The 23,003-nt window shown below is 45.6% G+C and overlaps 1 protein-coding gene across 1 annotated transcript; it reads left to right on the plus strand.

The window, feature by feature from the left end:
• The first annotated feature begins 11,894 nt into the window (after positions 1-11,894).
• LOC135820026 (uncharacterized) lies at positions 11,895-22,024 on the plus strand. Its single transcript, XM_065333326.1, has 11 exons — positions 11,895-11,957; positions 13,641-13,773; positions 14,531-14,643; positions 15,431-15,511; positions 16,019-16,187; positions 16,701-17,878; positions 18,775-18,871; positions 19,344-19,613; positions 19,972-20,042; positions 20,728-20,886; positions 21,362-22,024. Exons 1-11 carry the CDS (start codon positions 11,895-11,897, stop codon positions 21,509-21,511), a joined length of 2,484 nt encoding a protein of 827 aa, XP_065189398.1. The 3' UTR covers positions 21,512-22,024.
• The last annotated feature ends 979 nt before the right edge of the window (positions 22,025-23,003 follow it).

Consider the following 23,003-nt stretch of genomic DNA (forward strand, 5'->3'; position numbering starts at 1 on the left):
CGGCATTCATACTTTTCATAGCTATTATTAAACTTTTATCTCCACGTAGATTATTTCTATATTGATTAGTTTTTTATAATGGTTATGAACAAAACGCAGGATATAATTATTTCGTAATCAGGACTGAGGCATGTTGGTGGCTTGTCATGAGTGAAACGTCCTAACGCTGTTTGTGGTTAAGATACAATGGCAGGGCCATTGGCAGCTTGGATGGAGCCTGGGAGCAGAGGGAAGAGGTACGAACTGGGCCTTGGCGGATAATGCACGAAACGCATTGCAATTGGCAAAACCACACAAAGCTGATGAGGGGCGAATTTTCGAATTTTATTCCTCTTGAAGTTGTTGGTCGTACGTGGAACACACGCTTCCTGCCAAACTACATACTTGACTTACAAGGCTCTGCCCTACATGGGCATTGAGCACTCTTCGGACAGTGAAGCACACCACTTGACTACTTGACTTACAAATACAGTAAATACTGCATGTAGCGTGCCCCTTTGATTTTCGATAATTTATCACTATATCCGGTGCATCACTATAGGCGATTTGCATGTATGACTGACACATGGCACATGACTGTGCATGAAATGATGCGTACCTGCTGGAAAAAGCATAAAAAGCAGCCACGTGTACATGCGGATGCTTACAGCATACAGGGAAGAATTTTCTCTCAATCACGTCTGCTGCCTGATGCATCCAGGCAACACTGGATCAGTTTTGGAAGAAGTGAACTATATTGGAAGAACACTTGTTTTGTGATCATCACTCTTGATCAGTATATGCGATATTTTCCTGTGCATTTGATATGGTTTGCTTCCTGAAGCCCATCACAATAAGCGATATATCGGTATAGCCGATAATAGTGTATATAGTGATATTTTAGCTGTATTTTTTGTGATTTGATTTTGATTTTTGACGAGTTCGATCATTATAGCTGGTATATCGTTACACCCGGTCACTTTATAAACGATACTCACTGTACTCACGGCTGCCATCCGGACCTCTTTTTTTTTTACGAATACCTCAATCCCTACGATCAGTCCGAGAAAGAAAAAAAGTACCGGTACTAAAAAAATCACGGTTCGCGTGAGACTCAGCTGGAGGCCGAGTTTTTCGCATCCATAGAACTCCAACACCCTATAGGATCAAGGCGCAGATGCACAAAAGCCTCTTTCACGGGCAACAAAACATAATTTGCCAAGATGAAGGATGTTAACACAAATGAATAATTAATAATTATTATTTGTATGTAGAAAAAAGAAAAAAAAGAAAAAGAATTTCAATAAGCCAACGTCTACAATCAGCACCACGGAAGAAAACCAGGCGGAATGCCCAAAACCAACATGGAACGAATCCAATCATAGTACAACTAACTTCAGACAAGAACAATACAAAATCCAGACCTCTGAATGTGATGTAAACTGTCATTGTCTTTCAACCACTCACAGGCGGCCCTCAGCCACCGCCAACTCCCGCAGTGCGTTGACTGGTCGGTGGTACGATGATCTAGCTCCGCGAATGCACATAATAGCTGACTGTAATAGTGCAAAGGCCAGGCGACAGCGTACATGTGTCGTCATCTCCGAATACTTCTTTTTCTCTCCCCTGGAAAGCAGACCACACAAACGCTTGATGAAACGCGAGCACTCTGGCGCACAACAACCGGCCGTGGTGAAAATGAGAGGAGTGAATGTACCACGATCCACATTGATTATGCGTTCAGCATACTCGGATTTCTTTCTGCGCTCATGCTCTGCCTAAAGCTTCTCCAGTGGCTTCGCAGCATAGGAAGGCGCATCAGGGTGAAATACTCGAACGTCCATGTAGGCGTTCTGGGCCCGGGTCCACAGCCCCTCGCGCGAATATCTGCCCGGGCATAATCCGCTGTATTTGTGACGCGGCGACAAACAGAAACTCGAAAGCGATGATATTGTATAAGCTCTTGATGCACAGATGCAGCTCCTAAATAAAGCGGTGGGAGGTGAAGAAGTACTAAGAAATAGAATAAAGGACGATGACGAACTGCTTTCTGTATGGGGCTGCTAAAACTAGCACCGTAGCAGCAGCGCGTGTGTAGCGTAATGGGTCCCCCGGCCACTGGTCTCGGCCGTACCACACGCACCAAAGCTGAAAATATTAGATTTAAAAATAATAATAGAGATTCTTGTCAACCACCACACCACACCGCTGCGCTCCTCGGCCGACCTCAACACGTTGCCACAGCACACCATCAGCAAGACGACACTTCAATTGGTACTCTGCTACTTTACCCCTCTTAAAATAATAGAGTACGGAAGTAATGCCCGTATGCGGAAGTATGGGTGATCTCGATGAAAGCGATGAGAGTCGGGAGAACGAAAAGGGACTGGAAGTGTAAAATTTTGACGCGAAACTAGTGTGGGTGGGTCGACAGGCAGAATGTCTGCTGCCCATCTCCCATCCTGTCAGGGGAGGTATTCGTTAACGTTGCCTTTACACATGAGTATTTCATCGAACATTCCACTCGGCAAAACTGCAAGAAAGCACCACTACTCTCTACTCAATACACAGTCAGCGTTTCCGGATACCAGTATGTATCCCTCACCGGTTGAGCTTGGGTAGGCTAATTAAATATGTATGTGCTCCAGGTTCACTACCTGTGATGGTGATCACTCAGCCCAAACATCACTGAGGATACACATTTGCAGTGAAGCTCCGTTTCTGTTTGCTCACGCGGACGTCGGAATAATAGTAGTAGTAGCAGTAGTTGTTGGAGGTGACAGCGTTGTGATTAGTTACTGGCTCTCAGCGACTGTTTCGCACCACTTCATCAGTTCATGAGCGACTCTGGCTATCGCTGCTACCTGGGGCCTCACGGGCTCAGGCGTGGTGTACGGAGCTGGAAAAGAAGCTTGCTATGTGGAGCGCAAATCTACATGTACCAATCATACTCATCACGTCCGAGTGTGTCTGTGTCCGCATGTATATTGTACATGTACATCAAAAGCGTCATGGTCCCGGTGCTCTTGCACGAACAGCGTTACTTTGTCCTTGCACCCGTCCACCACCTTCCACCGGTTACTACTTCCTTTAAGTACTGAACGATAGTGCTGTGTTGTGTGCTTTGGGACGGGTTGGTTGGGTTCTGTTCTTTGACTTTCTTTTCGTTATATACGGTGAGGATACAACAAGTTTCGAAGAGCAATAAATAATACGAGCTGAACATACGGTTAGTATTGTGCCATAGCAGGTTGGATGTTCCCGCTCTCATTACTATTACAATTCACACGTCTATTAAACACTTCAGTGGTGTTGTTACGCGTTACTTACTTATATCTTTCTTTGTGAAGAAGAGGTTGGTGCGACTTCGGCGATACACGGGGAATTGTGTGTTGCTCCCTACGCGGGAGCTAGCGCTTTTCCTGCCGACTTGAATTCTCACTTGACTGACTCACGACTGCCATCCAGAGCACACGAGAAGTCCATCGAACCGTCCACTCGGCAAACCAGCAAGAAAGCACCACTCCCTGCTCAATACACAGTGTTTCGGGGAATTCACCCCTCATCAGTTGAGCTCGAGTAGGCTGAGGAAGATTGTGCCTGAAGAGCACCACTTATAATTATAGTGCTCTCCAGGCACAAATATCACCAGGGATACAAACTTACACAGATGGCACGCTCCGTTTCCAGCGCGACTTACACCTTGTGTCGGAGTCGTGAACACCAGATAGCAGCGTGAGTCAGTGTCGCTCATGGAGGTGCTGAATAAGCGCTGAGGACCGTTGGCCATTCACCACGTTGTTGCCTCCAAACCATCTTCTAATGCGCAAGCCCGCGCTGGGGACAACAATGTGAAGAAGAGTTTGGTGCGACTTCGGCGATACTTGGGGAATTGTGTGTTGCTCCCTACATAGGAGCTCGTGGTTTTCCTGCCGACTTGAATTCTTACTTGACTGACTCACGACTGCCATCCAGAGCACACAGGAAGTCCATCGAACCGTCCACTTACTTTGGTTTTCTAAAAGATCTCAATGATTTTACGTTGCTTTGTCCAATAGTACCACGGAGATTCCTGATGAGTGTCCTAGTGGGTGCAATAAAGTCGTGCCTTATTCACATTGGTGGTGCAGAAAAGTAGATAGTGGAAAATGAAGCGAGCTAAAGGTGGAAAGCAGTAATATCATAATGTGCATCATTGACGTACACCTAGAATAGGTAAAGGAGCTTAAATGCTCAGTGAGCTTGATGACAAGCTGTGGACAGGAAAGATTTGGCAACAAAGGCAGCATCAGTTGGCGCGTTAGCAGGATTAGCATGATATGGAAAGACATGAATACTTTAATTGCTTCTTCCTCCGGGACAACACTGGGTTTCATTAACATTCACGCGCACATCATACTTGCTTGAAAGGTACCACATAATTAGCTTAGACACACGATATCATACAAAGTCCATATTCTTCGTGTTCCGTTGCATCCACAATCTCTGCAGTTCACTCTTCTCTGACATGTTCTTCCTTCGCGGTGACTGCGCTCACACAGATACATGTAGAGTCACCCGCGGCCAAGTCAATAATTCCCTTTCTTTACCCATTGTGCAATCTCAAGCTGGATCCAAATCTATTTCATTCCTTGGTGCTGACCGCTTTAATGCGCTACCCGAATCCCTTCCCACAAATCATAATTATCCCCAATCCATTACGCCAGGAACTTAACAAATTCATTCATCTTGGGCACCCTGTAAGAGGACCTTAGGGTCTGTTGGGAATGCCCAAGTAAAATAATAAAATACGATACAAAATACAATACAATAGAAAGACCATTGTTTTGTGCATGCTTCTTAGTCTATAAGTATAAGCCTGTCACTTATGGACACTGACAGTAGGCACCTCTGTATAAACCTGTTGGGTGCCGATGAACTAATTGGGGTCAGCCACCTACTAGCCTAGGTCGTTCTTACTTACATTGTACTACAGTCTATGCACCATTGAGTCACGTGCATACAAATAGCATGCCACGATTGATGAAATCCAAGCAACTGTTCGTCCCTGGCAAGATTTCTCTTGATCTCCGGCGTGCCGCCGGTTTTAGGGTTAGGAACAAGCAATCATGCTGTAGTGGTATATCCCTGGACATTTAAATTAATCGGTGTCGGTTAGCGCTACGGAGATGTGTTGAAGCTAGGTGTCAGGACGTCGAATGTTTCAGTTTTGTGCCTAGTTATTGCACTTTCTGACTGTTATAGTATCATGTTACAGTGATGGAGAGTTACTCTTAACTCGTATCCATATGTCCTTTTCTCTTCCACATTTAAATTAATTGTTTTATTTTGAACAACCCAGCCCTGTGTTTATTGCTGTAGCATATAGTGTAACACGTGTAGTTTTCCTCACTGTTTATTTCTATTGCATGGTTTTCATCAAGAGATCCCCTCGACAGGCCATCGCCTCTGGGAGATCCTTTAATAAAGATCATATATATGATGGCAATAAGTTGATCATAGCCAACCACGAACAGCGCTTTTCTCACTTTCTGCTCAAATTCAGTACCCTGTGGAATTGTCTTCATTCCAAGATCACGGCGGTAGCCAGCCTCCTGCATTTAATGAATGATCTGCACAAATACGGTGGTGACGAGCGAAATCCGCCACCCGATTTTCGTGCTCGAGTGCTGCATCACTGGAATTCTAGCCGAGTATATTTCATACTGTTACTATGTCGTGCTGGGTCTTGGCAATGTGAGCGCACCGCTGGAGGGGTCAGGCTTCATTTGCCGGCACTTTATGTCCGTCAAAATGCAGTATTCACTGTACTGTTAGTACGTGTACATGTTATTAATGTAGGCTTTCATCACATCCCCGCGATAGGTTTTGTTTTCTTTTGTACTTTCAATCTTTAAATTAACTCACCAATTTGGTAGAATGATTATCTATGCCTATGCGTTTCGCCTCTTATCCTTCAGTGCTCATCTACTGTCTGCAATAGCACTTCCGATTATGGATACCCCTTCGACAGGCTAGATGCCTTAGCTTGAATATTACATGTACATATTTCAAACTACATTCATACATGTACATGTACCTGTTACTACAGGTAGGACAATTTTCAGCAGGGCAATCCCCTCATGCATGCATTTATAGTTACCATTACCGTCATTACCACCTACGGCAAGGTGCTGCTGTTGCTTTTGGTGTTGTTGCTGTATCTGTTTGAATTTGGAATTCGAACTGAAGCATGCCTTATGACAAGACTAATAGAGGGGAGGCGGGGAGAATAGAGGACGAGTAACTGTTAGCAAGGCGACAGTGCTCCGATGGTACCGTGTTCCCTTGCTTGTTTCGTATAGGACTTGTGTGCACCTTAGCACGGCTACAGTTTCATGTTCTCTTCCGTGCACTATGCTTCTGTCGTATCCGTGTGTTGGTCCTAGAGTGAAGCTTTGGTCTTCTTTTTTGGTGAGGGGGAAGAATGGGTATCTGGACTCCTGGTATATTTCCGTAAAGAACTTGGAATTGTAGAATCCTGAGAGTATGTCTGGCCCACTCCCCGGTCATGACACTTCATTCCTGGCTTGCTTCCAAGCTAGTGCCATGCAATCGATACAGGTATTTGACTTACACGTAACAAGAGTGGACTAAAGGGGTTCGAAGTGTCTCCAGGATGAGAATAATGAGCTGCCCTGTGTATTTAAAACTCGGTTTAATTATGAGTGCCTTTTGAAATACCGGTAATCCACCGGCATTGCCTTACCTAACAACGTCACACGTCCGTTTCCGTATCATGACCGCTTCCAGGTACATGTACATGTAGTTCTTGTCTCACATTTGCCATCGAGTTCGCCGGATTATTTTAGTCACGGTGCTGACTTCCAAAATTGACCAAGCACAATACAAACTACACATACAAACCGAGTTTTAGCATCGTGTAGCATTCCCTTACACGATCGTCAGGTGACGCTGCCTGATGATATTGAAACTCTGTGTAGCAGTCCGATACTTGTATATCGTTTGCGGTGCCTTCGCTCGCGCTAATACGGAAACGGAACATTTACGGTACCAGTACACCTGCACCATTTGCAAGGGCCCTAGGGCTAGCATGGTGTCGTCTAGTTCAGCTGTCACACAACTACAGTAACTTGAAAGGTACATGTACGACTCGTACAATATTGTGTTACAAGGCTTAGTTAGTACATGACATTGTACATGACATTGTACATGTACTGACGCTCTGACAGGAGTACAGTCACGCAGTTGTCAAGTAACGAGGCACTGATAGTAGCTGCGCGTACATGTCTTTTCACAAGTTGTCAGTGAAGGCAGGATACCACTTTTCCCTGGCTGGTGACAAGCGATGACATCACAATAAAACATCTGCTATTTTCCAAGGAACAGTAGACTTCAATAATGCGTGTCGTGTTGGCGATTCCTCTCCAATCACGTCTGCCGTATTCGTCACAACTGCTTCCGACCTGTGGTAATGGTTGTAATTTTCTAGACCAAAATGTACAGCCGGGAGTCCGGGACCCGTTACCGTATCTCAATTAGTCACCACAACACCTCGGCGAAAGCGACAAGTTAGCTAATTCCGTCTTCGATGATCTTGAACCATTTCGGTCAGGGACAGGTATACGTAAGATAACAGTGCATATCCCTTGTTACGTTTGCATCGACGGAAGTTCATGCAGTACCAGCAAGCGAGAAGACAAAACAGGATATTCTGTATGGAATGCATGTATCCTTGCCTCTTGAAAACACTCCATTGAATGGTGGTACAAGCAGACTACAACAATAACTGAAAAGGTGCCCAAAGTCAAACCAATCAAAATCTCTAAAAAGAGAAAGAAGGAAAGGTCAACGCCCGCAGACATAGGACCCGTAGACATGGACAATCGAATGAATGACACCTCCGTATGTACATTGTACATTTGTGAGACTAGCTAGCGAGAGGATGGACAATGTATACCAACGCTTATTCAGCGGACAAGTGCCAGACAAAGCTAGGGAAGAGCAGCTTCAAGTCGAACACAGTTATTTCAGTAGATGTAACAATGAGCTACTTGTTATAAACAAGAGAGCAGAAGATACATTATCTCTACACGACCTATATGTATGAGTCAACAATGAGCTACTTGTTATAAGCGAGAGAGCAGAAGATACATTATCTCTACACAACCTACATGGATGAGTGTTAATTTGAAGATGGAAGAGTTACCGAATCCGATGCCTGTTGCCATTCTCACATGCAATGCCACTGTATGTGAGTCACCTCCGGTTTCCTTCTTCAACCGGACTCATTTTCTGCAACCGTTATCTCACTGATCGCAGTCCCTACTTTTGTGGCGCTTGTCTTTGTTTGCATTTCTATCATTCTTGCACATGTAGATGGGTCTCCATCCGTAAATCGCTTCAGGTGACTTCGTGGAAATATTTACGCTAGTATGGGTTTACTGATCTCTGTAGAGAACTGTTTTAAGGAAATAAGGGAGATAGGCAATATGTAGCTACACCTCCACTAGACTTACTTCTAGTACAGTCCCGAAGAATTGCAGTGCGCAAGGAAAAGGCAGAATAGGATACACAAGAATCGTCTATCGTTTGGTTCGTCTATGTTGTAACCTGTAGAGATGGTTGCAAGTTCATTTTCTTTTACCACGTTTAATGTAGAATGATGTTACTTCTCTTGTGTGATTCTTTAGTTTCTTCGCATGTTAAAGTTATTGCTTTTTATAATTCAAGAATGGACTCGGATGGAAAGCCTAGGATAAATTTATAGAAAGGAAAAAAGGACCAAGGAACTACAAGTTACGCTGTAATGTCCACTTAGTTAGTTGTAGAACGTCAGTACCTTCGATCAGTGTCATGCAATGCTATAGCATGAGTTGATTTTTAGTAGCTGCTGGTGGTATTATAGTGTAACTTGTAGTTCCTTGGTCCTTTTTCTTTTCTATATAATTGTACTGTACTCAATCTGTTGTACTATTGTACTGTATGTATGTATGTATGTATAACTCATAATCACAAGGTGATCGTAGAGGCATTAATCAGCGAGAGAATTGTGAATGATGTCTCTGAATCCAACTCTATCGTGTGCTGCATGAGAGAGAGCATGCAAGGGAAGACCCGTCCAACTTTTAATGTTAGAAATCCATGATGTTGCGGGCCTTCCTCTCGGTCGAGATCCAGGAGTTGATCCTTGCAGGAAGGGCTTGGAGAAAACGTCATGTCTCGTAACATGGCCAAACCACATCAACTTAAATTATAATTATGTTCTCTTATAACCCACTTGAGGGTGGGAGTGCCCCTGACAATATTATAGTGCTATAGTTTTCTGGTCCTTCTGAAGTGATATTATTATCGTGCATCGTATTGATTACTAATTCGGAGGTTTGGCCATTGGCCAACATTTGGACGATGATGAGACAGAGGAAATAAAGGAAGGCAATAATTATGTGGTAAAGGACGTGTGGATAAAAAATGCACACTCCACATTAAAGTTCCATGATTCGGTGTCCGACGTTGACTATTCGCGTGCAGCTCTTCAAGGAATTCATTCCAAGGGTAGGCAGCACGTGAAAGCGATCTAACATTTCCAGATGGACGTTGCCTGGAGCCAGTGGAGGGCACAACATCGCCCAGTTCAAGATTTGGTCCGTTGTGTCTGCCTGGCTGTCGCTTATGACGAGCAACGAAAAATGCCCGGCATTCAACTCAGATATCCATATCATGTAAGAATCTGCCTCGTTTCCCCCGGCTCTACAATATTCATGGGATCGGGTTTATCTGGCCAGGACTTACTGTTCGTGTACATGGACATGGAGGTGGGCAGAAACACTTGCTTGCTGAAGATGGGGCTTGGCGGACAATGCTGTCAAACTTTAATTGGATGATTATGCTGGAAATCATTGCAATGGGCAGAACTATACATGTAGTTGATTTGGGGGGAATTACTCGACTTCTGCTCCTCACCTGTGTCCAAACATGTATATAAAACATGCAATGAAAAAAAAAACAGAAAAGCCCCAAATTCTGCCTCTTTTTTCTGCCGGCATTATCCGCCAAAGGCTTGCTATACAATTTACATGCACATGTACATGTAGATGTACTGGCCAAGTAGACATCCTTTATTACCAACACACGATCCGAAGATGCATCCGCCAACATGGGGTAAAGTAAACTTCGCTTATAACGACACTCGGCGGGGCATCAAAAAAGTGTCCTTATTCGCGAAGTGTCGTTATACCCGAAGTCTCATTATATGTATTACAGTTGGAAGGGACTTTGCTCTGGGCATGGACATGCTGTCGTTATTCGCGAATTGTCGTTATATCCGCAGTCGTTATAAGCGAAGTTGACTGTACATGCAAGAGACCATGACATGTGCTGCCATTCTCTCTTCCCTACATGTGCACTGACGGAAAAAGAAATACGGAGCCAGCCTAGGATGGAGCGCCGCCATGCTTTGAGTAACTATGGCACCAAGAGTAGGGTTTCATGTTCTCTGGATTGCAAGCCAGCTTGAAGTGCTACCTAGCCTCCAAGGACACGGTCGGATTTCATTAGGAATACTGCATGGACAGTTTACATGACCGTAGTTTGTAGACTCAACAAACAATCCTTTAGGAACCTGTCATGTCATTGCTAGTGTGATGACGAAGGTCTTTGAGTACAAGACTATTGTTAGGTGTCCACATCCTAACACTACTATGCATGCTGCACACGTCAATTGCACATCGTTCTCACCCGTAAATCAGCACTGTAGTCGATACAAATGTCAGTGATAAGACCACACGGAAGCTAGCAGAGTGACATTAGCCATTAGGGTGTAATACTACTCAAAGCGGCGGGTTAGGGTATAATACTGCTTCGGGCTCTGCTATGCACCGCAAAGATTGCAGTGTTACAAACTCTCCGCCAGTGTTCATGAGTGTTCACATGTGTTCACGACACACACACACACACACACACACACACACACACACACACACACACACACACACACACACACACACACAATTGTTAACGTATCCGGGTCACTTAATCAACACAAGACACGGTTGGAGGAGGAGAGAGAGATAAGGCTTCTAATAACCGCGTGCTACCTGTGTTAGGTATCGGTTGGTGTATCCAGGTGACTAGTACTATTACATGACTGTAGACCAGGGGCTTGCGCATCATGGTGTACAATCAGTCACGTGTTTTTCTTTTTTCTTTTTTCTTTCTTTTTACTATTGACACAGCCCTACTGGAAAACAGGTCGAGAACAAAAAGAAACGAGGAAAAGGTACTTCTCTAAACCCTATCCTGATCACAGTCGAGAGACTAGAGACCTTCATTCCGTACGAAACGAACACCAGCTGATGCTCATTCGCTTTCTGGATTCTAGTGTGCCTCGGTGCAGTGTAGGATTAGGTGCCATTTCGTTGGATCGGAGAGGGGTTCGCACCGTACTGGATAATAATATGTGTGGTGGCGTGCAAAAGATGTACAGTCTACCTGTACCGTAAACTACGGTAAAGATGCTCCTTACGTGAGACCTTAGCAGCGCACGTGATATACGAGGATACGTCACATCAGAAAGTTATAATTATTTTTCATGCATGTGTATGACTATAGTACCGTGACTGCAATCGATATGCTACCATACGTCTACACGGTACACGCAGCTGGTAGTATAGTGATAGGACACAAGCATCACGTCCCAACCAGCCGTGCCACACTGCTGCGCCATGCTCTGGGGAAAATGACACCCCGGCCTGCCTCTGACTGGCTACTTGGTCATGACAAATTATTCATGATTGACACTAGCAGTCTAGAACTTTTAAAAAATTAGTTTTAAAAAGAATTCACGTTTGGCGTGTGATCCAGCCAGCCTATGTTTCCGCATCTGCTGGAACGCCACCACTTTGAATAGAACGATCATGGCGCAGCTGCAGCTGCTAAAGCTGGTACTCATGATACAGTACTACATGTACGTCCGAAGAGTGAGTGTGTCGTACCGGATAGACAGATGAAGCCGCTTTTACGGGCAAAAGAAACACAATGGACGAAAATGCAATACAAAATACGGATAGACGTATACAGCAGTACCGAAAAGTAGTATAATGGTCCACTCACTGACATGCAGCATGACCAGAACAATGGACGGAGTAGATGTACAATAGTGCGTCAAATGCCCGGAATGGGCAGAGCGTAGTACGCAAGAGGTACACGAAAGGAAGTAAATAGGGCTAGTTTTTGTTTTAATTTAGAGTTTCATGGCAAAAACCAATCATCAGACAACATAAGGAGATTAATATTATTGTACATGATTGTTCACATACATGTACATTTTGTACATGTACAGTGTATGTACATGTACATGTACAGTGTAGATGCGAGATGTAGGGGTTTGAATATTCAAACACGGTGAGTGAGTAACCTGTCAAAACAGGTGTCATGCATGACATGCCCGCCAGGTGCCTAGCTGTGTCTCGTGACAAAGGGCAACACCCATGTCTCTAGCCAGTATGGATGGGGCCTATGCCTTGTGCGCGAGTGTCCTGGCGATCGATGTGCCTAAGTCGAAGGTCTACAATCATGTACCATGTAAGATTGCGGCAAATTGAATGGGTGGCAATGCAGAATGTCCACAAAAACACTTATGTAATGCCACGATCCTTATTGTTTTGGTCGCTCGCGTTCCTCTGGACACAATGCGTTGAATGTGCCACATTCCCTGAACAACTATGCTATGCATACTGCGTGTTGCGGCCGAGGAAATAGACGCCAAAGGCCCGTGTTTGACTGATTTGGGACTATTTTTGCACGGATTCATAAATAGCTATGACCAAAATTCTCACACCGTCTACCACATTGCCACCAGGTTTGCATCGAGAAGTCTCCCAAAGGCACGGGCACGGATTGGCTGACAAAAAAAGAGCCAGTTGAATGACGCCTCTCGAGAGATCTCGCAGCCCCCCAGCCAAATGATTGTCGCCGAATGGAAGCAATACGGCATAAAGACAACAGCGCACCAGCGCTCCCATCATTTCCAGTCGCACCGCCCCGACTAGAGGATCACGGCTTTTTTTCACGTCCTACAAGTGTTTGGCAAAGCTAGATTGTTTGTTGGGCAAAGTGAGAATTGTTTGTTCGGCAAAGCTAGATTGTTTGTTGGGCAAAGTGAGAATTGTTTCATAGTAGTTCTTGATAGGTGTTTGCTTTCCCCAAGGTGTCAGAAGGTCGAAGATTACGGTAAATCGGCGCGAACAAGTGAGTACATGCCTATTACCCAGTGCTTTGTGACCAGATCAGGGCTCCCCTCAATGTGACGTGAAGCCATGACAAGTCAGCTGAGAATCAGAGACCATGCTGAGACCCGGCATGCTGCTGATGTGTTTATGATCAGGGTCGTTGACAAACTGCAGAATACATGTGCATGTGCGGACCCGTGTAGGGGAAATCCTGACATCCCTCTCGCCCTTCAAATGCGACTAGCCCCATTGGGTACTGTGCAACGTGGCATTCAAGGAGTGATTCGAGGATAGGTCCAATCACCACAATATCGCAGATATCGCGTGGTTTTGCACAACTTCTGCACCGCAAGCAGTATTGATCACGTCATGTAAATAGTATTCTGAATGAGTCTCCATCGTGCTCTTTGATTTGCCTTGTGTGTACCGCAGCTACAACTCTTCAACATGACAGCACGGAGCTCATTCAAACGCGTCTCCATAGACGAAAAGAAGGCCAGCAGGACCAGAGATGAAAGAGACAAATGTGGATCTGGGAAGCGCCCGCCCATCGGGACCAAGAAAAGTGAGCCAAGCTCCGCGGCACTACTGACTAGATGGCAATGATATGTGCTGCCAAATCTGTTGTGGTGCGGCCAGACCTTGCAAAGTCCGCTCTATGAAATCTGTGCGAGATAATCAAGGGTAGGCGCGGTCACTCCACCTGACATGGGCCACGGGTAGCTAGTGTATGCTGACAGATGCGAGAGCTCACTATGCGTGCACCGCCAAGGTCGGAAGGAATGTGACTGCAAGAGTGCACTTGCTCAATCCCTTAGGCTTCCAGTTTGTTTTCAAAGCTCACGATGCAAGGCTTCCGTTGGTGAATTCTGCAACATTAAACACAGGATTTTTCGTGCACAGCATCAGCAGCCGAGATGCTTTGTAGGTTGTATGAAGTGGTAGCGCCGAGGGTCAGCAATGCATTTACTGATGGGGCGGTCATTTCCTCTTTTTGGATACAAAATGCCTTGCGCCCGCAAGTAAATTCGCTGCGTACCATGAGCGAATGCGCTGATCTAACACCATGATAATATTATCTTACTCTCTGGGCATCAAGTAAGGCAAAACGTAGGGCATCATTGCCTATTGGATACATGTCAGGTCAAGGGAGCACTGTGATCGGGGAGATGGATATCCATCACGTTTGCTCCACGCACCTCGTTCTCATTCCGACATGGCCACTCCCTATTGGGCTTGCCGGTATCGCAATGGTGACGCTCGCTCTGCAACGGCATAGAGCTATGTTCGTTTTCCCTGTGTTGTCCTATGTGTTGTTCTAGGGCCGATGTCTTGGAGCGTACAGGACGTGGATTGTTGGTTGAGGGACCTGTTTAGTCGCAAGGTGCTGAATCGAGATGATCTGGACAACTACCTGGTTCAGCGCGAGATCGACGTAAGTGTTTTCATGGCATCTCAGCTAACAGGACAGTGGTGTAATGTGCTACGATTTCTACTAACGGATATTCGCCCCAGACTGAAACTTTGTTTCCCTCGAATGAAGTGAAGACACCATTGAACGGAGTTGTCGTGGTTTGTTTACCTACATTTGTACATGCACCTGGCGATGATTAGGCTGTAGGGAGTGTGCGCACCCTTAAAAGGATTATCCCGTCAGAATGCCAACTTGACGAACGAAAGACTATTCTACTAGTGTCCATATACCTCTGATGCCTTTGCTGTGGACAACTGTCGTTTCTGTCCAAGATATTCTAGCTCTTCACTGCCGTTGCCCAGACATTGCCCCACTAAAGTGCGATTACTAGGATTAACCTCACAGCCACAGCAGCGCTAAATGGACTTCAGTAACATTGTGGCGCCATCTGAACAGGTCTCAGTACATTCATGTACCAGGTCTAATGACCTTCGAGATCAAAAATGTCCTTCAGAAATCCTAGAAGTAGTGTTTGAGCGATTATAATGGGATAATCGAATATCAAACGTTTCATCTCTAACGGTCACGGTCACTAACCTAGAGACTACACACTCATACGTACCTACGTATCTGCATCTGGAGTCCAAATTATTATTCTGATCAAGGAAGGGACTGTCTTGTAAAAGCGAAGCTCTGATGCGGTCTACAAATTTGAGCACACGCCCATCAAGATCAATTTCCAATTTCCAGAGACATTTACAAACAACGAATCGGATTATGCTCTCTGTGTGTGATTGTGCTAACTCAGGTCTCCTACGCTCTGGACGGACGGACTTTGTTTGACATGTCGCTGTCGGACTTTAGCAAGTTCTTTGGTGGCTCCTCTCAGGTAAGAAAGGCATGACATACAAATGCATTTATATGCACGTGCAACGAGCATTTGTACTGAACCACTGGAGAAAAATAGGTGGTGCGAAGGAAACATGGGGCGTACGACATGAGTGTCATTACTCCCAGTTACATGCTTATTATCCTAGCATCAGATATCACTAGAGGTATGAGTTAATCCACTGCTGTACTGTACCGTAATAATCCGTGCCCTTCGAGCACCACCAAGCCACAACGAGTACATCGATTTCCACAAAGCAGTTGTATGACATGTATGTCTGTGTCCTTATCGTGCAAATCCCAGTCTTCCAAACCCTGTATTGTCCGTTAGTCGGTCTTGAAACATGTGTACCAACTAGCAAGCGTATCTAGTTTTGTAGTCTTTATTCCATTGGCAAGACAAACACGCATGTTATAAGATGATATCATGTATACTTCGAAGTGCAGGTTCTTCAACATTCGAAGGCCCAACTGAAGCCAATTAATGTGTTTTCTGTGTTCCCTGCAGACTGTGTTCGAGACGTTTCTTGTACAGCTTCAGCGAGACAAGGGCTCAGGTGAGTGCGCACTAGTCTGTGCAGCCTTTAAAGTCGACGTAGCGTCAGTCAGCAGTCCGCCGCCGGATCATTGCTTTTGGAAGAAACTTGATGTACTATATCAGCAACACGAGTCAGGTTGTACGTCTTCTTGTGGTAAACGCTGTGACACCAAAGGCCGTGAGCACTGTGTTCAGATAATGTACTACGAGGTATATTTTCGTGCTGTATTTTCAATATTTTTACTTTTAGTGGACGTTCCAAACAGACCCTAAGCTCTTCTTATAGGGTACCCAAGACATGCCGCGAGTTCATGGGCAAAGGAATGTGCACGGGTTTGATGAATTGTTGCATTGATAGACGAACAAATAATGTGTAGAAGTTTGAGGAAATTGTTCAACTGTTGCTGCTTGGATGACGACTACACCATAGCTTAGTGGTATAGCATCGCTGGCCATAACCGAGGGTCCCTGGTTCGAGTCCTGGTGGTAACAGTCAATTTTTCCTCTTTTCCCCTTTGCACCTTTCACTCAAACAAGTGAAAATGATGTGTGGTCAGATATAAACCACTACAAGAGGACGACAGTGTCGTGAACCTAACCTGAATCATAATAATTATGTGTGTGCCTTTACCATTTTTACCTGACCTCACAGATTTTGATTTCGTGACCTACTTCCGACAGCGCCTGAAAGACGAAAAGTCGACTGCAACTCAAGCCGCATCTCAAGCCTCGTGCAACGCCAGTCCCAATATTTTCCCCAGCAGTCTCGCAGCGAGCATCACCGGAGGTGTACCCATGAGCTTTTCGGAGACAGCCTGGCGTCAACCACAGGGCTATGCGCAGGCCAACTCTCAGTTCCTCTATTCAGCACAGCCACAGCAGCAGGAACAGCAACATCAGCAGCTGCAGGCTCCCATACCCATGCCAGTGCATGCTCTAGGTTCTCACAGTAACGAATTCAGCCAGGATAGCTTGGCTCATACGTGCACCGGTGTCGCCATGCTGCCGGAGATTAGCGGCTCCCTTGGCTGGGCTACACAGACCTCACTGCTACTGCCGCACGACACACAACGCGGACAGTGGACGGCGCCCCAGCACATTGCTGACGGCACGGCAATCTCAACGTCCTTGCCTTCTTCAAATCCACTCCAACGTACCTCTGCTAGCATGGGAACATCCTCTTGCACTGTACCAACTTTGGGAAATCCCCACCACCACGTGACTACGACTGGTAACTCGACACAAGCAGAAGGTAGTCCAGCATCAGGAGCGGCGCAATATCAAGCCTCCCTGACTTCCACCACACTCAACCTGGACCTAAGCATATCTCCAGCTACCAGCGTAGGCACAGGTAAAGCGACGCTGTGCCCGCCAGCCAGTCTGCCGCTATCCAGTCGACCATCGCAGCAGTCGTTGTTGCTCAACACCACCCACCTTCAATTCCCCTCCTCACCTTCATCCATGGCACAGGTATCCGAGCTAGGTTCTATGTGCAATGAACCGTCACGTGACTGCCAAGATCTTCTAGCCATTGAGCCTATGACCGGCCTCCAGCTTGGTAACATTTGGCCGTCTGACGTCATGCCAAACCATCCAACAGGAGGTAAAGATTGGGACATGACGTCATTCTATCCAGCATCGCAGCGGTCAGCATCACACGCACACTACAGCAGCGTGCAGGCATCGTTCGCCACCAGTCCGCTGGCCAGTTCCGTATTCTCAGACAGTAGCGAAGAGCTGGCTTCCACGTGTTTCTCCATGATCAGCCCGAACAACAACTCAGTCTTCGACGAGCCCACAAAACTACCGCCACAAGCCTTGGGCAGTCAGGTAAGCTTCAGGTCACCTGAACTACTACTAGTACTATACGCTTGTAGTAAGTCATTATTTTACTACATGTATGCAGTGGTTCTCTTGGTCCGCATTTCCTCTGCATCAGGATCCATGGTAACGCGGCCGTACTCTCTGCTAGCTCTGGTGTCCCACATCTGTAGGAAAGGGGGAAAGCCCACTTGTTTGCGATATTACACGTCGTACTAGTACTACCGTTCAAAGTGACACACCAGACCTCAATGCATCCACCTCAATATATCCCCCAATGCAGTCAGATATTATAGACATACAAACATGCAGACCAGGATACAAAAGGACGTGTACACAACCAGACAGAGGTCCAGAGTGAGACCTGAGCGAAAGAGAGAGAACATCTCTGTCCCAGGTGAGGAGATGCGACCAATCAGTGTGCCAGGATCACCTTTGTCCACTAGAACATCCATGTACACGTTTTGGAAGTAATAAACGGGTACTTAATGCGCAAAAACATGTACTACCTGACAGATCCCAAGTTACATACTGTTTACATTCCCCTTGGTTTATTTTAAACTCCTACATGTACATGTATGTTGAGCCAATAATAAATGTGGCAAGGAAAAGGACATATGGATACGAGTCAAGAGTAACTATCCATCACTGTAACTAGATACTATATACAGTCAGAAAGTGCAACAACTAGGCACAAAACCGACACTTTCTGACTTTATAATTATAGTATCTAGTTTCAGTGGTGGACAGTTGCTTTTAACTTAACTCATATCTATAATAATTCTTTTCCTTTCTACACTTATTTATTTACTCAAAAATGATATACGGATATTGAATGCTAGGACATGTTGAGCATACAGGATATTCACGTTGTTCTACACATTCTTTGTTCCATTGCAATGCAGGGAGCCAGCAGCTACAGCACTCAGGGTTCAATATCGTCATGCACAGCAGCAGATATCGGCGCACGCCATGACGTCTTGACGGCCACGGAGTTCCAAGGTAGGGTATCTGGCAGTGTAGCTGCCGAAGCCCCAAACACCAACACACATTTCGCATTGCATAGAGTGGGTGGTCTATGAGTACAGTACGTGTACATGTCATACTGTTGACGGGAATCCTCATGAGACCTGGCACACTGATTGGTCGCATCTCTTCACCTGGGACGGAAATATTCTCTCTCTTTCTCTCAGGTCTCCAGCAGCTTACATTAAATTTTCCTAGTAAACTTACATACACTTGGTGCATGTTTTGACCACTGCTTTACTCTCACCATTCTTTAGTACATTGCCCTGGTACGCCTGGACAGTGGAACCTGGTTTAACCTGGCAATGTCAAATCCAGTATAACATTCCCGACCATCCAGCCAGTCAAGAGCCATATTGAAGTGCATAATAATTATGCTGCCAAAATATGATTGTGTGATTATACATGTACCTTCTGTTCTATCTGTTTACTCGATTCTTCATTTTAGGCAGTTTACAATGTCTTGATGGGCCCTGTCAAAATGGGTTATCGTCTCCCACGCTCCAACAAGCATCGGTCCAGGAACTCACGACCGCCCAGCTTGCTGACTCCTCAGAGCAGGCGTCGTTCAGCAGCGACAAGAGCAGCACACCGGCGGACTGGGAAGATGATCCTGCCGAGGCCAGGCAACCCGGCGATGCGATACGGCACTCCGAAGTTCGGCATCGCAAACGACGCCCACCGCTACCCCCATCTTTGAAGTTCAACGGAGCCGACAGTGAGATTTGTTCTATACGAACTCATAAAATACTCTCGACTCAAATTTTCTCATCAGCTTACAACCCCCCAGAGAGAAATATGCATACGTACACAAACAGAAAGCCGAACAGTTACGATTTCGTAACTCTGAGCATCACGAATTGAATCAATCATCAGACGAAAAGCGAAATGTATACGTTATGTAACTAAAGATAGTTTGAGCAAAAGACTTTTCTGCTAAAAGCATCTGTAGATATTGTATAGATCATGCACCATCAGTTTTGTTAGACAAGGCGTATAGATGATTTTGTATGTCATGCACTGTCGTGAAGAAGATTGGATAACATACTCTGACTGTGTTGTCGTGCTGTCAACAGGCCCTGTTCTTTACGAGTTCTTGCTGGAGTTACTCAACCACTCTGCTACTTATAAGCATATCATCACTTGGGTAAGTTGTGGATACTAGTAGGAAATATTCTGCAGTATTCGTCTGTTTATGATCCGTACGTCCAGCCCAACATCTTATCACCGTGCGCAGAACGATTTCCCGACTCGTTTTCACACCCCGACTCAGGCACAATGAGACTACGACGTACTGGTACTCATCCCCAGACATACTCTCCGTTACTTCGGAAAGGGTACTAGTTTGACGAGAATCGGATATGCTTCTAAAAACTCCCCCCCCCCCCCCCCGTGGCCCTGTCTAACGTTAGCGTCGTTTCTACATTGGCTGCAGAACACGAGTAATAGACGTGTTTCACCGTAGCCGATGTGGGTCGATGTACGTTCCCCCGATCTTGGTGGCTGAAAACTGATACTCGACAAAGTTGACAATCCACGACATGCCATAACAGTATGAGCAAACACGGGGCAGGCATAAACGTCTAGTTTGCTACTAGTAGTACTCCTCAGCCCATGTCCCGGGGGCACCTTGAGGCAGACTGTTGACTCTGCTTACTCGTGTGTGATGTCAAAGGTCTGAACCGCACGTCTTGACATACATACATGGCTAGTAGATCGGATTTCAACTCAGAATATACGTGCTATAAAGCGTAGTGGTACGAAACCTTTTTTTAAACATGATCCGCTCACCATCGTCTGGGGGATTTTGCCGCTGTCTTGCCCACCTGCAGATCAATAAATCTCAAGGCTTGTTTCGCTTGAACGACACGGAAAGTGTTGCGGCCCTCTGGGGAATACAGCGCAACAAGATGAGTATGAACTATGACAAGATGAGCAGGGCGCTGCGCTACTATCATAACGAGAAGACCAACATGTTCATTTTGGAAAAGGTAAATAAGTTAGTTATTGCCTTGTATGCTCGCTTATGTACATGTACTTGAAGTAAGTTATCATGCTGGCCCTTGCTGGGCGTCAGTTTCATCAATGACATCATACCGGGCATGGCATGCACGATGCAATCTGGGTGATGCGATAGATTTTCGGTTTACCACTCACAGTCCGCCACCATGACGTGATGAAATTGCAGTTCTCATTGGACTTGTATGCAACCTCATTGATCCAGCTCAGAACCAGTTGAAAGATCGGTGCTTACTCGCGAAGTATGTATTATAACAACCTTTGAAAAGCATTTCTTGACAGGGTGATGGGGTGACACTTGTAGTACGCGATATTATGGTTTTGAAAGGTGCTCTCTGAAACAAATACTTCTTCGAAGTAACGTTCGCGCGACTTCTGCGGCTAAGCGAAGCTCTTGATATTTGATCCTTTCTATTTTGTGATATTGCGATTTCTGTCACCTAATAGATCAAGACAGTGCGCCGAGTTTACCGATTTCTGTCAGATTCCCACTGGAACACGTACAGCTCGAAGGCTATTGGCTTCGACTATACCTACGCCGGCAACACAACACTGAGCAAGAACGGACGCTTATCGCGTCGTCCAATTATTCGCTGAACTCATTCATGCATTGCTCTATTTGTGTTGGCGCAGAATACCTTGAAAGACAATACCGGTAATGCATTGGCTGTGGAATTGCGCTGGATGTGTTTGCTTACATGTGTGCTATGTAGCGAGAACTGAATAACTACTAGTAGTGTATTGAAACTCGTTCTGGTGGTTCGGTATAGTTTTAGTGTTACGCCGTCACCGACGCTCGAGCGCAAATTATCATTATCTCAAAATCGTTGGTTCAATTCAGATTTGTGCGACATTTTGTACGGTGAAGAAATTTTACGTTGAAATTGAAATTGGCCCTTATTCTCACCAGACATGTACTTCGAAGTAATTTGTTGCAGTAAGCTATCGTAACATAAGTATCGTGCCGTTCAGTTGAGTGTGTCATGAAACGCATCCTAAAATGTTGTCTTTTAAAACTTGAGCTCCACTTCTATTGTACCTCAGTACGTGTCTCACTCAGACAACTACATTCAAGCTGCGTACGTTTTGAGGCTTGCAGCTACATTTCAGATGTTTTACCTCTCACTAATAAACAGTTTAGTGGTCATGAGTATAATACTTATCATGATTGTTGTTTCAAAGGATCAGTTGGGGAAGTGAACTGCCTGAAAAGAGAACAAAAACGCCAGACCCACTAGGACTCGAACCCGGGACCTTGATACTTCAAGTATGCATGAGCAATGCTCTAACCAACTGGGAACAGGCCACACCATGATTATTGTGTTTTACTATTTGGAGACCAATGTCAGGTTTTGGGGCAACCAAAACAACCACAATGCTACCAACAACGACGATGATGACGACGACGACGACGACGACGATGACGAGTGCAACTTGACGGACGTAAGGACCCAGGATAAATGCATTAGTGCACACGTTTGAGAGCACGAATTCTGTAACTTCATCTCATGCCTCTCTGATGTACTTTAATTAACCCACAGGGTAAACAGGAGACAGAGCAGAGGCCAAACAAATGAAAAAGAATATCAATGCTTCAAAAAGAAGCTCAATGACTATCCTCTTTAGTCGCTAACTATCTTTCACGATAGTTTGAATGACGGATGGGCTGAGGGTCAAAGGCTGATAGCTGTTTTGAGGTCTCTTCCAACCTGTCCCAGCTAGCACATATCAACGTGTAAACACCTTGAGAGTGCAGTGCATGGGCATCTGGGCATCATGTCTACGGACCCAGGCCCTGGCGGGTGTGCAGAACACCCTCATGAGTCATGTAGCCCGGCAGGACCAGAGAGTCTCACATCATACTACTGTACTAGTACTAGATGGAGGGATCTCTGGATCATGGAACGCGACACTGCGGCCACCCGCGCCACAACTGGCGCACCACTAAAATAATTATGGTCTCCTCCATCTGTCTCATAGCTGCTGATCGTGATAACGCTACTAGGTATGTACAGTGCTAGTGCTGCTCCGTGAAGTCCAGTCGCGTCAGTCAAGTACGCGCGAGCCCTAGACCTGCGAACACTGGGCT

The sequence above is a fragment of the Sycon ciliatum genome, chromosome 6 (assembly GCF_964019385.1).
Source record: "Sycon ciliatum chromosome 6, ocSycCili1.1, whole genome shotgun sequence".
NCBI lineage: Eukaryota > Metazoa > Porifera > Calcarea > Leucosolenida > Sycettidae > Sycon > Sycon ciliatum.